This window comes from Serinus canaria, chromosome 24 (assembly GCF_022539315.1).
Source record: "Serinus canaria isolate serCan28SL12 chromosome 24, serCan2020, whole genome shotgun sequence".
In the NCBI taxonomy this organism is placed as follows: Eukaryota; Metazoa; Chordata; class Aves; order Passeriformes; family Fringillidae; genus Serinus; species Serinus canaria.
This window is the reverse complement of record NC_066337.1, coordinates 6,301,731-6,316,631: the sequence shown is the minus strand read 5'-3', so window position 1 is coordinate 6,316,631 and position 14,901 is coordinate 6,301,731. Positions and strand designations below refer to the sequence as shown.

Below are 14,901 nucleotides of genomic sequence, written 5' to 3'. Positions count from 1 at the left end.
GGGCCTGCTGCGGTGAAGGAGCCCAGCTGTGCTCTAAACCGCATCCTGAACGCCCCCAGGCCTGCTCTGCTGCTGCTTCCTCTGCTCAGGGCTGCCTCAGCCAGCCTTCGAGCTCAAACAGGCACCAAAACAACCCTCGGGCCCCTCTTCACCTGTGCCACTGCTGCACCCCCACTTCGGGGCTTTACTGCCTGCAGGGCTGCAAATGTCCTCGTCCTTCCAGGGTGAGGTGATGCTGGCTGGCCCTGTTGGTGTCTGTGTCCCTTTTTTTGGGGCCTCAGACCACGTGAGCTGCTTCTGCTTGGGGCTGGGGAATGGAGACCTGGCATTGCCATCCTAAATCCCATCCTGTGCACCTTCCCAGTGACCAGACCCCATCCCTGTGCCCTTCCCAGTGACCAGACCCCATCCCTGTGCCCTTCCCAGTGACCAGACCCCATCCCTGTGCCCTTCCCAGTGACCAGACCCCATCCCTGTGCCCTTCCCAGTGATCAGACCCCCTCCCTGTGCCCCTTTCCCAGGAGCTGCACACAGCAGATGGAGCAGGGAGCCCGTGGGACAGGCTCATCTTTAATAGCATGAATAGAGAAGTGCAAGAGGTCTGGAATGAGCACGGGGCTGCAAGCAGCCCACCCTGGAGGGACCCCCAAGCAAAGCCAGCATGCTGATGAAGGCAGTCCCAGAGTCTTCCTCCTCACTTGCGGGCGCGGGCGGGAGCCAGCCGGCTGTACTGCTCCTCCTCCCGCTCTCCCAGGGGCTGCCAGGGGGAAAAAAGGGGACATGAACCCAAACTGTACCTGCCCAACCCTGGGAGGGTGAGCTGGGTCAGCCTTGGGCAAGATTCTCTCCACACTGATGGGCTGAAGGTCTCACCACACTCACACAGGGGTGCTGAAGGTGTCCCCACACTCACAGGGGGGCTGAAGCTGTCCCCAAACACAGAGGGGTGCTGAAGGTGTCCCCACACACAGGGGTGCCCCCACACTCACCTGGTAGAGCTCATTGGAGATCAGGTTCTGCTTGTCAGAGGCTGAAGGAAGAAAGAAGGACAAGCTCAGGGACCAGGGAGCCGTGGGCAATGTGGGGAACATTTCCAAACAAACCCAAGAGCTGGCTGCAGCCCCCAGGGGCGGCAGGCACAGCCCTGGCTTTGCTGCCATCCCTCACCTCGCGAGGTGTGTCCCCTGTCATGGCCAGTGACGCAGTACACGGCCACTGCCAGGAACAGCGTGGCCACCACGTCGGCGACGAGGATGCCCGAGATGGTGGGAGCGTCCACCTCGATGCAGTTCTGGCACACTGCAAGCCCAAAAGGACACGGACACTGAGGGCAGGGGCACATCCAGAGGGCTCAGCCAGCTCTGCCAGTCCAACAGGCTTTGTGCCCAGCTGGCTGTGTGCCCCATGTGTCCCCCAAGAGCCAGCGCAGGTCCAGAGGAGCAGGTCGTGGCACTGAACAGGGCTGCATCACAGCAGAGGAACCCGCTGGAGACACTCCCAGATGAGGGGATATTCCCTGGAGGAAAACTCCCAGCAGTTCTGGCTCTGGCAAAGCAGGAGGGCAGCACTTACTGCGATAGTGCACCTGGAGGCTGCTCCTTTTGTCTCCTGTCTCACACACGTAGAGGCCCCGGGGGTCATCATAAACCCCGCTCAGGTCCAGCTGTGCCTCGTGCCCAACAGCGCTCCCATCTCTCCACCACGTGATGTTCTTGCCTTGGCTTCTCACACACTCCAGGAACACCTTCCCACTGAATTCTTTCACGAATATCTGCCCTGTGCAAGGAGAAGGGAGCAGAGCCTCACCTCTGAGTGATGAGCAGCAGCGCAGAGGTCAGAGCTCCTTCCTGGGCAGGAAGCATCACATCAGGCTGTCCCAAAAGAACTCTGGGCAAACTCCCCATCCTCCTGCAATGATTCCTTTTTCCCCACAAACATTCCAAACCCTACCTGGTGGAAAACCTCACCAAGCCCTGGGGTCCTTCCCAGCATGTCCAGGGACCATGGCGAGTGTCCACCCGCTGGCCCCACACCTCCGGACTCACCTCGGACCCCCCAGCTGGCCATGGCCAGGCTGGCCAGCAGCCCCCAGGCACTCAGGGCCTTTCCCCCTGGCATGGCACGGCGGTGGTAGCTCTGTCCCCGCTCCAGGACGTGGGGACAGCTGTCACCACGAAGCACCTCCCGCCCGGGCTGCGTCAGGCACCGGATGCCGGGGGCTGATCCTCCCTCCCCCGACATGGATGGATGCCTGCCTCCTCACCCCAGCACCCCCAGCACACTGCAGGAGCCTCTGAGCCCCCCATCTCCCTGTCCCCCTGCAGCCAGGGACTCCTGGCATCCACTGATGTCTCCCCAGCCAGGAAACACCGCAGAGCTGGGGAGTCCCCAGAATTTCCACATCCCCTGCAGCCACTGGTCCCCCATAGCCGCAGCCCCTCAGCATCCAGGGGTGCCCCCCTGCTAGCCATAGACCCTCAGCATCTACTGGTGTCCTCCAGCAGCTACAGGTCACCACAATGTCCTGCAGCAGCCACAGAGCCCCCCACCACCTCCGTGTCCCCATAACCGCCGTCCCCCCACCCCCCCAAATCTCCGGCTGTCCCCGCTGAGTCTCGAACCCGCGGTCTCCCAATCGAGCTCCGCGCCGCGGTCCCATGTCCCTCGCGGCCGCCGTAGGGCGCGCAGCCATGGCGGCACGGGCGGGCTCGCTGGTGGCGGCCGTGCTGGCGCACTCGGGCCGGCTGGACAAGGAGCACCTGGGGGCCCGCGTTGGGCGACTCTCCCGCCGCGTCGAGGAGCTCAAGGCAAGGGACGGGGAACGGAGGGGGCGCGGGGAAAGACAGGGAGCCGGCGCTGCGGCAGAGCCGGTCAGGACTGGATGTCCAGGCGTGGGTCAGATCGGGTATCCTGCCCTGGTTTGGGCCGGGTGTCCGGCCCCGGGTCATCTGGATTGGGGTGCCCAGCCTTGGGTCAGCCCTGGGTGTCCAGTCCTGGTTCGTCCCGGGGTGCCCAGCCCTAGTCAGAGGTGCCCAGCCCTAGCCAGGGTGCCCAGCCCTGCTCAGGGGTGCCCAGCCCTGGCGGGGGTGCCCGGCCCTCTCCATCCCGCGGTGCCCCGGCCCTGCCCCGCTCTCTCACCCTGTCCTGGCTGTCCTGTCCCTCTTCCACCGAGGTGACACTGTCCTGCTCCTCACTTCCTCAGGGAGAGGTGTGCACCATGATCAACAAGAAGTACAGCGAGTTCCTGCCCAGCATGCAGAGTGCAGAGGACCTGGTGGCACAGGTGGAGGGGCTCTCCAGCAACATCGACCTGCTCAAGGCGGGCATCGAGAACGAGGTGACTCCCAGGGACATTCTGAACAGAAATAAATGATAAATGAAATTTAGGAGGAAAATGTGTGCTAATCAATGCTGTCAGTGAACTGAAAACTGCTATTGCTCTAGGTCCAGCGAGATCTAAACGTGGCTGTTGCTGAGTTCACAGAGCTGAAGCAGCAGCTGGAGAGGGACACCCTGGTGCTGAGTGTCCTGAAAAAGCTGCAGGAGGTGAGGAGGGGGAGCAAAATAATAATCCTGCTCCTCAGTGGGAGCATTGTTCTGGGCTTCTGTTTTGGGTGAGTGTCTGTAGCTCACAGATTTGAGTGTGTGTAGCTCACAGGGTTGGGTGAGTGTTTGTAGCTCACAGGTTTGTGTGTCTGTAGCTCACAGGTCTGGGTGAGTGTTTGTAGCTCACAGGTTTGTGTGTCTGTAGCTCACAGGTCTGGGTGAGTGTTTGTAGCTCACAGGTTTGTGTGTCTGTAGCTCACAGGTCTGGGTGAGTGTTTGTAGCTCACAGGTTTGTGTGTCTGTAGCTCACAGGTCTGGGTGAGTGTTTGTAGCTCACAGGTTTGTGCGTCTGTAGCTCACAGGGTTGGGTGAGTGTTTGTAGCTCACAGATTTGTGTCTGTAGCTCACAGGTCTGGGTGAGTGTCTGCAGTGTCAGAGCAGAGCTGCAGTGACACCCACTGTGTGTGTTTGGCCTTTGCAGTTTGACACAACTATCAAGGAGTGCAACTCTGCCCTGCAGGAAAAGCAGTACGTGGCAGCAGCTCAGCAGCTGGAGAAGGTAGCAGAGCCCCTTCAGGGTGCTGGATGCACGGGGTGGGTTCCTGAGGATGCTTCCCTGGCAGGGGCAGTGCCTGCCTGAGCTGTGTCTGCTCTCCCCAGGCACGGAGCAGCCTCAGGAGCCTGGAGTCCCGCAGGGGCTTTGAGCTGAAGATCCTGAAGGCCCTGGGCACAGAGCTCACGGTGCAGACACAGAACCTGATCTACCACCTCGGGGAGGAGTGGCAGAAGCTCATTGTGTGGAAGCTTCCCCCTTCCAAAGGTGCTTGTAGGGTTTTTTTTCATTCTTTGTGCCCCACTGAAGTTCTCACCTGCAGGGTGGGACCTGCAGTGAAGGTGTTGGGCTGAGGGGTTGAAGGAGCTGTGTATTGTAAATCAATGGTGACTCTGACAGAGGGGAGAGAGAATGATGCACCTGATTGCATCACCAGAGGCCAATGAATTCCTTTATTATACTGTGCTGTGTACATTCCATCTGAACTGAAGCTGCCAGGCTCTCACTCTTGCTCACAGCTGCACAGAACTGCACTCATCTCTGATTCTCCCGTGACTGTCCCGTGACAGTCCCACACACACACCTGGCCCTGATAGGCCAAGGGAACAAAACATCCTCACTCTGGGCAAACAATCTCCACATTCCATTCCACTTTGGCACAACATGGGCACAGCCAGCGAGATGAGAATTGTGTTTTCCTTCTCCTCTGCTTGTCCCACAGTTTCTCTCTGTTCAGAGGGCTTGTGAATACCACACAGGTGCTCTGGGGAGGGGTGGATCTTTGCTTCTGCTGTGCCCTGTGACAGCCCTGGGTGTGCTTTGTGTGCAGGGAGCAGCAGCCTGGAGGCCGTGGTGCTCTCGGAGCTGCACTTGTACATGGTGCCACCCCAGGACAAGGACACTGCTGTCCCCCCCGTGGCTGCTGTGCTGCAGGCCCTGGCTGTCCTGGGAGAGCTGCACTCCAAGCTCAAAGATTTTGGTAAGGCAGACCCCAGAAATAGCCCCAGTAGCTCGAGGGGATACTTGAGGCTCGTTTTCACATGGATAGTGAGACCCACTTCACTCCAGCAGGACACTGGGAAACTTCTTCCTCTCCTGGCTTGTGTTTCCCACTGAGGGGAATGCTGGAGCTCTTACTAATAGGAAAATATTTACTCCCATCATCTACCTGGAATTACTTCTCCTTTCCTGACAATTCAGTGTATTTCTGATCTGTGACTGTGGTTTCATAGCCTGGTGCTTGAAGAGTTTTACCTCATTAGTAATTCCCTGATGGAGCTGATCAAGGGATTATTCCTCCCACTTCTTGCAGTCTCTAAATCCAGAACAGTCAGGGCTGGACCTCACTGGAGCGATCTGCTGTTGGAAAACCTCTGTTTTTCCCTTTCCTCAGGCCACTTGTTGCTGCAGTACATCCTGAAGCCTCTGATCTCACACCCAGCTCTGGAGCCAGTCCCAGAGGAACAGCCAGATGTGTTCATCCTGAGGTTCAGGTCCCAGGAGCTCGCTCTGGACGAGTCCTCTCCTATGGAGGTGTTTGAGAAGATCAGGCTGGTGTTTGAAGTTCTGCACAAATACCTGCTAAGTATGCAGTTCCTCTCTTCTGGAGTTAGTTATGATCAGTACCTTGATCATTTAATGGGAGTTTTCTAGAATATCTGATTGTCAATCAGCATTATGGGAAAGGTAAATGGAGGAGAGGCTTTTGATCTAATGGATCTTCTCTGGGATGCAGATGTGCCTCTGGAGCAGCCTGGGGAAGGCAGAGTCACCCTGGCAGAGCTGCTGGGGGAGCTCATCTGGGAGGAGCTCTCAGACTGCCTCATCCACAGCTGCCTGGTGAACTCCATCCCAACCAACAGCAGCAAACTGGAGCAGTACAAAGAGGTGGGTCCCAAAACCCCTCCCAGGTTTGAACACAGAGCCAGGCACTCCAGTGGGATGGCATTCCAGTGGTTAATGCCCTCCAAAACCTCCTTCATCCTTTGCTCTCAGCCTTTATACCCAACTTAACTTTGTTCCCTGATTTTTGGGGGCTGTGCTAACATCTGCTCTCCTCAGGTGATCGAGTCCACAGAGGAGTTTGAGAAGGCCCTGAAGAAGATGCAGTTTTTGAAGGAAGACACGACTGCCTTGCTGAAATATGCCTGCAATGTGGATTCCCACTTTGCCAACAAGAAGTGCCAGGATGTGATCATGGCAGCCAGGAACCTGATGACCTCAGAAATACACAACACTGTGAAGGTGACTGGGGATGCCTCACACAGTTGTTCCATCTGGAAAACAATCTCTAAATATTTTTTAATAGTGCTGCAGTGTTGTGTTTATCTTGAGTCTTAAACCTCTGCCACTGAGTGCTTTTTGATCTTGCAGATTCTCCTTTCAGAGCTCCAAATTCTGTTTGGAGAAAACCATCCTGTTCTCTCTCTTGCTTTCCCTTAGATCACACCTGACTCCAGCACAGCCCTCCCAGAGCTCCCTGATCCTGGCTCAGGAGACCACGTGAAGATGCCCAGAGGCTCCAGCCTGGTGCCCAGTGGCACAGTGAGTGTGGGCACTGAGAGCAGGCTGAGCCCCCTCACGCTGTGCCTGCCCTCCTGCCGCATCAGCTGCTCCGTGCAGCAGCTGGTGGAGCTGGCTTACCACACCCTGCTGGAGGCCACAGCCAGCACTGACCTCTGGTAGGGACTGCTTGGCATTCCTCAGTTGGCATCATTGATCAAAGCACTATTTATTCCTTTAGTAGCTGGTGTGTCAGCCTCTAGCAACACCCAGCATCTGGTAATAGATTTAAAGGACTTTAAAAACTAGACTCAGGCATTGCTCTTGTTTTGGCTGGAGGATGTATCCCTGGGTTTGGACAGAGACTGACACTGCTGCAGGCTGTTCCTTCAGGTTTTTAGAGAAATCAGTTGTTTAGAAAAATCAAACCCATCTCTTTTTGCCAAAACCAAGCGCTGGCCTCAGTGTGAGCAGAGTTCTTTGTGCTGGTGAAAACAAAGGACTCCAGCCTGCAGCTGGCAGGGCTCTTGGGGAAAAACAGACAGGATCCACACAAACTCAACTTTAACCACAGCCCTGAGGCAGGAGAGTTGCCCAGGTAACAGCTGCCCTCAAGGGGCAGAGAGAGGGCTGAGTGTTCCTGCTCACCTGGAGGGGCAGGGACAGTGTCCCCTTTGTTCTGGGCTTTCACACATCTCCCTTCCACGCTGACCCTCAAGGTCAGCCCAGCCTTTGAGAGTTTTCCAGAGTGTTGACAGTGCTGTCATTGATCCTGACAATCCCCTCTTTGTGCCAGTGCTTCACTGCTCATAAACCCTTGTGGTGGGGCAGGCTGAGGGTCAGCTGTGAGCAGGACATCAGTGCCAGGCTGACATGAGCCCTCTTTCCTTGTAGCTGTGTGCAGCTCTTTGACTGCGTCAGGAACATCTTCCAGCTCTTCTATGAGGTAGTGCCCACATACCACAGGTGAGTGTGCCCACATTTCCTGTTCTGAGGGGGAATGCTGCTGTTGGAACAGTCCCACTTGCCCACTACAGCTCCATCAGCAAAAATCAACTACTCCATCTCTGAACCATACCTGTGCAAAGCAGGTGCTTGAGAGTTTCTGTGTTGTCAGTCTGTGATCAAGGGTGTGGGTGAAGTTCTCACACAGCTGTAGTTGTCTCCAGCCACGTAACTTTGACCTCAGATCTGATGCACAGATTTTTCAGGATGTTTCTCCCGTGAAGAAAAGAGCAACAATGAAGATGGAAAGTTCACAATTCTGTCAGAGACCTTGTCTCCCTTTTCCTCACTGTGACTTTGGTCTAACAAAATATATTCCTGTTTGAAAGCCCATGGCTGGAAACAGTGTGGGATAGCACAGGGTTCAGATGCCTCAGTGCCATTTCAGACTCTTCCTGCCAGTTCCTGTGGGGATGTGGGAGGTTAAAGGTTTTTACTCTGATGTCAGTCAGGCCTTGCCAGCACCATCTGCTGACAGACCATGGATAGACATGAGCATGTTTGTAACAGAACCAGCTCTAAATAAACCCATTTCTCTTTTTCCCTTCTTGCTGGGCCAGGGAGAACCTGCAGAAGCTGCCCCAGCTGGCTGCCATCCACCACAACAACTGCATGTACATCGCCCACCACCTGCTCACCCTGGGCCACCAGTTCCGCTACCGCAGCACCAGCGTGCTCAGCAACGGGGCTGCCACCTTCGTGGACCTGGTGCCTGGCTTCAGGAGGCTGGGTAACTTCCCCCTCCCCCTCTCCAGATGTGGGTCAGCTGGCAGTTCACCCTGGCAGTGGCTGCTGAGTGCCCTCGTGGAGCTGTGGCTGCTCCCTCCGTGCCAGCAGAGGGTTGGTGGTGTTTGGAGAAGGGGCAGGAACATTTTCTGAGTTAGGAAGTTTTGGCTCTTTGAAAGCTGTATCTTCCTGTGGGCTTAGTCCCAGGAACAGCTCAGTATCCAGCAAGATGTGTCTGGGATCTGCTGCTCAGTCCTTTGTTACTTTCCTTAGTTACTCCACAGAAATAAATTCAGAGATAAGTTTGTGAGCTAACAGGAGTCATGCACAATTCTGCTGCTGCTGCTCTGCTTCTTTTCCAGCAGTGTTGTGGCAGTGCAAGCTGCACTGGTTAAACTGGCTCTGGGAGACTGTTTGGGGACTGGAAAGTGATTAAAAATAAAACATTATAGCAAGTTCATTATTCAGCACTTGCAATCATAAATAGGCAGAGCAAATTTAGTAATTGTTTAATTGCTTCTCTCTGCTTGTTTTGCTCCTAAAGGGATGGAGTGTTTTCTGGCCCAGATGCGAGTGCAGAAGGGAGAAATCCTGGAGAGGCTCTCGAGTGCCAGGAACTTTTCCAACATGGATGATGAGGAGAATTACTGTGCAGCAAATAAAGCCATAAAGCAGGTGAGGAAGGCAGGGAAAGAGCATCCCAGTGCCTGCGGGTATCCTGGGGAGGGTGCAGTGTGGAATCTCAGCCCTCACAGCTGTGCAGCTGCTAAAAAACCTATTTTCTGTTGTGATGGTTTGGGTTTTTGTCCTGGGCTGTCTTTAGCTGGATTGCTCCACTGTTTCTCCCCACTTGTACTCTCCTGATGCCCTGGTGCCTTGCCCAGGGCTCTGTCTGGTGTCACACTCAGCTGTTGCCTTGCAGGTGCTGCACCAGCTGAGGAGGCTGGGCATGGTGTGGCAGGATGTGCTCCCAGTGAACGTGTACTGCAAGGCCATGGGGGCCCTACTGAACACAGCCCTGGCAGAGATTGTCACCAGGATTGCTGCCCTGGAGGTAACAGCCATGGGGGGTGCTGGGGACAGCATTTGTCACCTCCAGAAACTCTCCCCAAATCACATTTCAGGGCAGCAGTTCATTGACCCAGAAATTATAATCATGTATCCACAAGAAATGTTCACAATCCCAATTTTTCATTTCACTTGGCACTCCAAAAATAAGGCTCACTTCAGCTCTGTCCGTGTTCTGCCCATTCCAGGATATCTCTGCAGAGGATGCAGACAGGCTCTACTCACTCTGCAGGATCATGGTGGAGGAGGGACCCCAAGTTTTCACCCCTCTGCTTGAGGAAGACAAAAACAAGAAGTACCAGGAGGAAGTTCCAGTCTACGTGCAGAAGTGGATGACATTCAAGGAGCTGATGATCATCCTGCAGGCCAACCTCCAAGAAATCGTGGATCAGTAGGTGTTTTCCTTTCCAGCTGCTTCTCCAGGCCTGGGCCAGGGAGCTGCAGTTCTGAGGAAGAGCAGGAACTGAACTTTTCCTTTTCCTTTTCATTTTCCTTTCTTTTTCCTGAAGAAAGGGTCAGGATCAGCTGCTGGCACAGGTCCTTGGAGGCTTGTTGGAGGTACCATTTCTGGGCAGGTTATGCCATAAAGCTCTCCCTGTCTCCCTTCCAGGTGGGCAGATGGCAAGGGGCCTCTGGCAGAGGAGTTTTCAGCAGCTGAGGTGAAGAGTCTGATCCGAGCCTTGTTCCAGAACACAGAGAGGAGAGCAGCAGCCCTGGCCAAGATCAAGTGACTCCAGTTGACACCTGCACCTTGTGGCACAGCAAGAGCAAACTGACAATTCCAAATACTTTTTTGATTTCACCTTTCTTATTTCTGCTGGTCTGGGAAACGTTGGGATTGGGGAGGTGCTTCCTGGAGCCTGCCTGGGGGAAGGAGCATTCCCTGCTCAGTGTTCCTGTCACCTCATCTCAGGCTGGGCCCTTTTAGTGCTCAGCTGGGACTCTTCTATGCACTGCTCCATCTGGCACCTGCAGCCCCTCTGTGCCCTCTGCTGTCCCCAAAGCTCTCATGGAACCCGGAGCCTTGGAGAGCTTCTGCTATCCCTCCAGGAAGTGCCAGAGTTTCTCAGCTTCCCCTGAGACCTCAAGGGAGAGACACTTCAGAGGGAGTGGGGAGTGAACCATTGGTCAGGCCACAGGATTTCTCACAAGTGGGAAAATTCTCTTCTTTCTTATGGAAAATATCCTCACACTGATTTAGAGCTTTTCAGTGTCACTTTCCCAAGTGTAGAAGCCAGTTCAGCTCCTTCCTTTGTGTTTGTGTTGGGTTGCACTGTACACTGCACTCTGTGTCTTTCTGGTGGTGTATTTTCTGTCCTTCAGGAGTTTTGAGAGAAATGTAAACCAATACACAAAGGGAATGAAAGGTGCACTCCCAGCATGAAGCCACAAAAGGCTGTTTGACACCTGGGTTGTTGTACATTTCTTTTAATTGAAAAACTCACTGAGAGCATTCACTGAGCTCAGCCCAGAGACCAAGGTGCTGCAAAGTCCTTCCTGCCCTGTGGTGCTTAGAAGAGTTTTGGTCACAGTTTAATGTTTTAATCTGTTGTCTCCTCTTGTCTCCTTGTCATTGGCACTTCTGTCCCACTCCTGTTCCCATTTCCAGGCATTTGTGCAGGGGCTGAGGCTTTCCTGTCACCCCGGTCCTTGCAGAACCTTTGTGGTTTTGTTTTCCCAGAACATCTCATGGGATCCCCTGTCCCTTCTCACACAGTAATCCAAAATGGTCTATTTTGAAAAACACTTCTCCCCTGTTGATTGTTCACAGAATTGGAATTTGCTATTTTCTTTAATAAACTATTTATACTGAGCACGTTTGGGAGTCTGTTTGGGTAAGAGTGAGGCAGGAGGAGCCAGTCCTGGGCTGTTCTTCCCTTGTGGGAAGGGCAGGGTGTTGCCATGTGCAGTCTGTCCTTTCCTGATTTCTAGTGCATCTAAGAACATCAATAACAAGGGAAACAAAAAAAGCAATCAGTACCACAAAAAAGGGCCTAAAGTCTTGTACATCCAGGGCCAGAGTTCAGCAGGACCCTGGGATCTGTCTGAGGAGCAGCTCCTCCCTACCCTGAGCCCCCCAGAGATCAGCCCCACCTGCCAGAGCTGGCTCTGCCTGCCTGGAGCCCACAGGGAGCAGCTCCCAGCTGGTTCCTAACTCTCCAGGAAATCCCTTGGTGCTGAAAGAGGAGTTTCCAGCCCCTGGCTGGGCCGTGTTGGGGCAGGAGATGATTTTCTGTCCTGGTGGAACAGAAATCCCTGGGGCTGCTGCAGCCCCTCGTCCCCCTGTGCCCCAGTCCCCCAGCCCAAGGGCAGCTGAGCAGTCTGGAAGGGCTGTTCCATGCAATAAAGGCTCTTTTTTCCCTCCTCCTCCATCCCTGACAGGCACAGCTGCTGGCTCGGGACTCCAGTCAAGCACTGATGAATTTTTAATGCTGTTTAACCAAAGGAACTCCCCTGAATGGTTCATGACCTGTCCTGCAGGTTCAGGGGGGGCTTCTTCTCCCTCTGAGCTGCACCAGGTGTGTTGTGGCACTAACCCACCCTGTGCTGGGCAGCTGCTCTAAAATGGGGGTGGTTTGGGCTTGGTTTGGGTGTTTTTTCTCCGAGCCCCCTGTCTCATTTAGAGTTCAGGCCAGAAAAGCTGCAAATATCCCCCAAATCACACCTGGCTCAGCTCCTGGCCCTTTCCTGGGCCTGTGCTGCACCCTGAGCCTCTGGAGCACCCTGGCAGGACTGTAGATGGTGCTGGAGCTCCAGTGGGAAAGGAGGGAACAGCCCGGGCACAGGATCCAGCCCCAGCAGCCTTGGCCAGCTCCTCTGGGCACGCAGGGACTCACCAGGCTGCTCCTCCTGCCCGGGGCCGCTGCTCAACCACTTCAGGGCATCTCCCCTCCCAGAACCTGCCAGAAACTGAACCTTTCCAGGGTGAAACACAGATGAAAAGTTAAGGGGTGTGAGTGCCAGGGCAGGGACAGCTCCCAGCACAGCTCCTGGAGGATTTTCCTGCTCATTCCCCACTGCAGAGCAGCCCCCACCCCTGCCCTGCTCCAGCCTCTCTCCCAGGGCAATTTCCCGGGTAATGATTATGGAGCTGAGAAAGCAATTTCAGGAAAACTGGTTTCTGCCTGGAAGGAACTGAATGGAGGCACTGCTGTAACCTGCTGCAATAATCTGTTTAAAAGCAGCTGGCACGGCGTGAGGCAGAGGCAATTTCCAGGCAATTCCCTGCAGGGATGGTGCCAACCTCCCCAGAGGCAGGGAATGGGCATGCTGCTCCTCAGAGGGCACAGCAGAAATGTCCTGAGCCCTCTGATGCTGTGACTGTGGTGGGGACACCTCAGTGCTCATCCTGAGCAGGGACTGTCACCTTCCACCTGGCACAGGGGAGGGGCAGGGATCTGGTGTCCCTCTGTTGTGTTCCTGCAGAGCAAGGAGAGCCAGGAGAGGGCTGGGCCCTGGGCTCTCATCCATCAGCCAATCAAGAGAGAATTTAGGGATGTCAGGGATGAAGTGTTTTCATTCTCTGCACCGTGTTCCAGCACAAAGATATCCCGAGGGATTTATTCTCGGAGATGAGTCAAAGAAGAAGAATAATTGCTACACAGAAATTAATTTATGCTCTTTCTCCTCCCATTTCCAAACAGTTTATTTGTCACTTGTCAGCTGAACCTTTGCCCTCGCAAGCTGCTGAGGACCCAAATCCCAGGAAGGGAAAAGGAAAAGATTTTTCATGAGGCTGGATGGCATTTCTGCTTTGTTGTTCCCTCACTCCCTGCATTGAAACCAGAGCTTTTAACGGTGGGGGAGTCACCCCGGGGTGACATTTGCCCCCCGAGAGGGAGCAGAGCTGGGCTGTGGCTCACGGCCAGCCCAGACGGTGACACAGGGGCCACTCGCCCTCCTCCCAGCCCGGATGAAGTCACGGCTGATGTCGCCGGGGCTGGCGGGTCCCCGCAGCATCACCATGCTCGGGAGCGTGGCTGCTGTGCCTGGGGACACATCCCTGGCAGGGCTCTGCCTCTGCGGGCCACCAGCGGAGCTGCAGCAGAAGCCACCCACCTGCCAAGGGCTGCGGCTCTCTGAGGGTCTTCAGAGGCTGCTGAACGCCCGATGAAATCAGTCTCGCCGGCCGGGGGCTGGGTACAAATCACCCATGGGACTGGACTTGCCCTGGGCTGTTCTATTTCCCAGCATCAGCCTCATTCCATGGGCATGGCAATGGGAGATGCCAGCAGCTCACACCCCAGGGCAGCAGAGCAAGGACTCAGTGTTCCAACTCGCTTGAAAAGTTTTTTGCCCAGTCCCACAAAGCCAAAGCACGCTGACAGTATTTATATCTGTATGGTATATATTCTATACTGACAGTGGTTCCATCCCACCACTGTAAGCACAGGTACCTCTGGTTAAACAATGCTGGCTTATTTCAAATACAGCACCTGCTTGTGAGCCTGAAACACAATGCACAGAGCTCCATTATTAACCTTAAAACTCCCTAATATCTCCCTAGATGAACTTTTCTGTACCTTAGGGAGTTATTCTAGCCAAGCATCAATACACAAACCATCGTTCTGTTTGTCCTTTCTACTTCTCATAAAACTTTCCTGCTGACCAATCTCACGGTGCTGCTCAACTCCAGTCACAATTCTGCTGGCTCTGAGGCCTTCTGCAGCTTTCCCAAACCCCTCTGATTTTATGGATTCCCACAATGCCCCCTCTCAGTTCCCATAGAAAGAAACCCTCCTGACCCTGTCGTTCATTAACGACTTTGTGTTTCACAGTTAAGCCACCAGCATTCCCGGGAAATCTGTCACTGCTCAGCTCAGCAGGGAAAAGAGCCCAGGAGCAGCAGGATGCTCTGAGATATCCCAGTGAGAGTTTCCTAACCCCACCTCCTCCTTCGGCACAGAAATTGAGGTTTCCTGGCCAGCAGCAGAATTTTCCTGCTCTCGGTTCCTGGGTGCACCCTCCTGGATCCCGACTTGCTTCCCCTGCAAAGGCACAAAGCCTTGGCCAGTGCTGCTCACCAGAAACATCTGCCTCCCAGCTCCCTCCCACAGCCTCATTACGGATCCTAATTAAATAATTACACATTTGCATTCTCTGTAATTGCAGGCACCGCTGATGTAAATAAAAACGCTGCCTGCAATTGCAAAGTTATGAAAAGCTATTAGAAAATATGGATTTGATTAAAGAGAAAATCACTTCAGGGAGCTCCCCCTGGTCCCCTTCACACCCTGACACCTCCTCTGGCACCAGGAACACCAGGAACGCCCTTCCCACCTGGAATTCTCTGCATTTCTCCAGGCTGCAAAGTGAAACAACTTTAATGCATCTTGGCAGAGAAATAACTCCCCTTGTGCCAGCGTTTACCACCAGCAGTGCTGCAAGGCAGGAGTAAAGGTCCAAACCAGCCTTTCCTTATTTATTTCCCCCTCCTTCCTTATTTATTTCCTCCCATAAATTCACTCGGGGGTGTTCCTCAGCACTTTAAAGCAGCAGCC

At 54.5% G+C, this 14,901-nt stretch overlaps 2 protein-coding genes across 2 annotated transcripts; one reads left to right on the top strand and one right to left on the bottom strand.

Annotated features, from left to right (window-relative positions):
• Positions 1 to 538: 538 nt before the first annotated feature.
• Positions 539 to 2,256, bottom strand: LOC103822979 (T-cell surface glycoprotein CD3 gamma chain-like). Its single transcript, XM_009098015.2, has 5 exons — positions 2,046 to 2,256; positions 1,573 to 1,776; positions 1,168 to 1,299; positions 990 to 1,030; positions 539 to 757 (listed from the first exon to the last, which is right to left on the bottom strand). The coding sequence occupies exons 1-5, from the start codon at positions 2,239 to 2,241 to the stop codon at positions 695 to 697; spliced, it is 636 nt and encodes a 211-aa protein (XP_009096263.2). The 5' UTR covers positions 2,242 to 2,256; the 3' UTR covers positions 539 to 694.
• Positions 2,257 to 2,681: 425 nt separating this feature from the next.
• Positions 2,682 to 11,216, top strand: ZW10 (zw10 kinetochore protein). Its single transcript, XM_009098061.4, has 16 exons — positions 2,682 to 2,807; positions 3,203 to 3,337; positions 3,445 to 3,546; positions 4,028 to 4,105; positions 4,207 to 4,366; positions 4,929 to 5,078; positions 5,493 to 5,684; positions 5,835 to 5,986; positions 6,161 to 6,343; positions 6,542 to 6,780; positions 7,496 to 7,567; positions 8,167 to 8,336; positions 8,877 to 9,007; positions 9,255 to 9,386; positions 9,589 to 9,791; positions 10,011 to 11,216. The coding sequence occupies exons 1-16, from the start codon at positions 2,691 to 2,693 to the stop codon at positions 10,129 to 10,131; spliced, it is 2,337 nt and encodes a 778-aa protein (XP_009096309.4). The 5' UTR covers positions 2,682 to 2,690; the 3' UTR covers positions 10,132 to 11,216.
• Positions 11,217 to 14,901: the final 3,685 nt, after the last annotated feature.

Coding starts and splice junctions, on each gene's coding strand:
- LOC103822979 (XM_009098015.2), bottom strand. CDS start 2,241: ATGTCGGGGGAGGGAGGATCAGCCCCCGGCATCCGGTGCCTGACGCAG. Junction 1,031..1,167: donor CAGGGGACACACCTCGCGAG/GTGAGGGATGGC, acceptor TTCTTCCTTCAG/CCTCTGACAAGCAGAACCTG. Junction 758..989: donor TCTCCAATGAGCTCTACCAG/GTGAGTGTGGGG, acceptor TCCCCCTGGCAG/CCCCTGGGAGAGCGGGAGGA.
- ZW10 (XM_009098061.4), top strand. CDS start 2,691: ATGGCGGCACGGGCGGGCTCGCTGGTGGCGGCCGTGCTGGCGCACTCG. Junction 3,547..4,027: donor TCCTGAAAAAGCTGCAGGAG/GTGAGGAGGGGG, acceptor TGGCCTTTGCAG/TTTGACACAACTATCAAGGA. Junction 7,568..8,166: donor GTAGTGCCCACATACCACAG/GTGAGTGTGCCC, acceptor TTGCTGGGCCAG/GGAGAACCTGCAGAAGCTGC.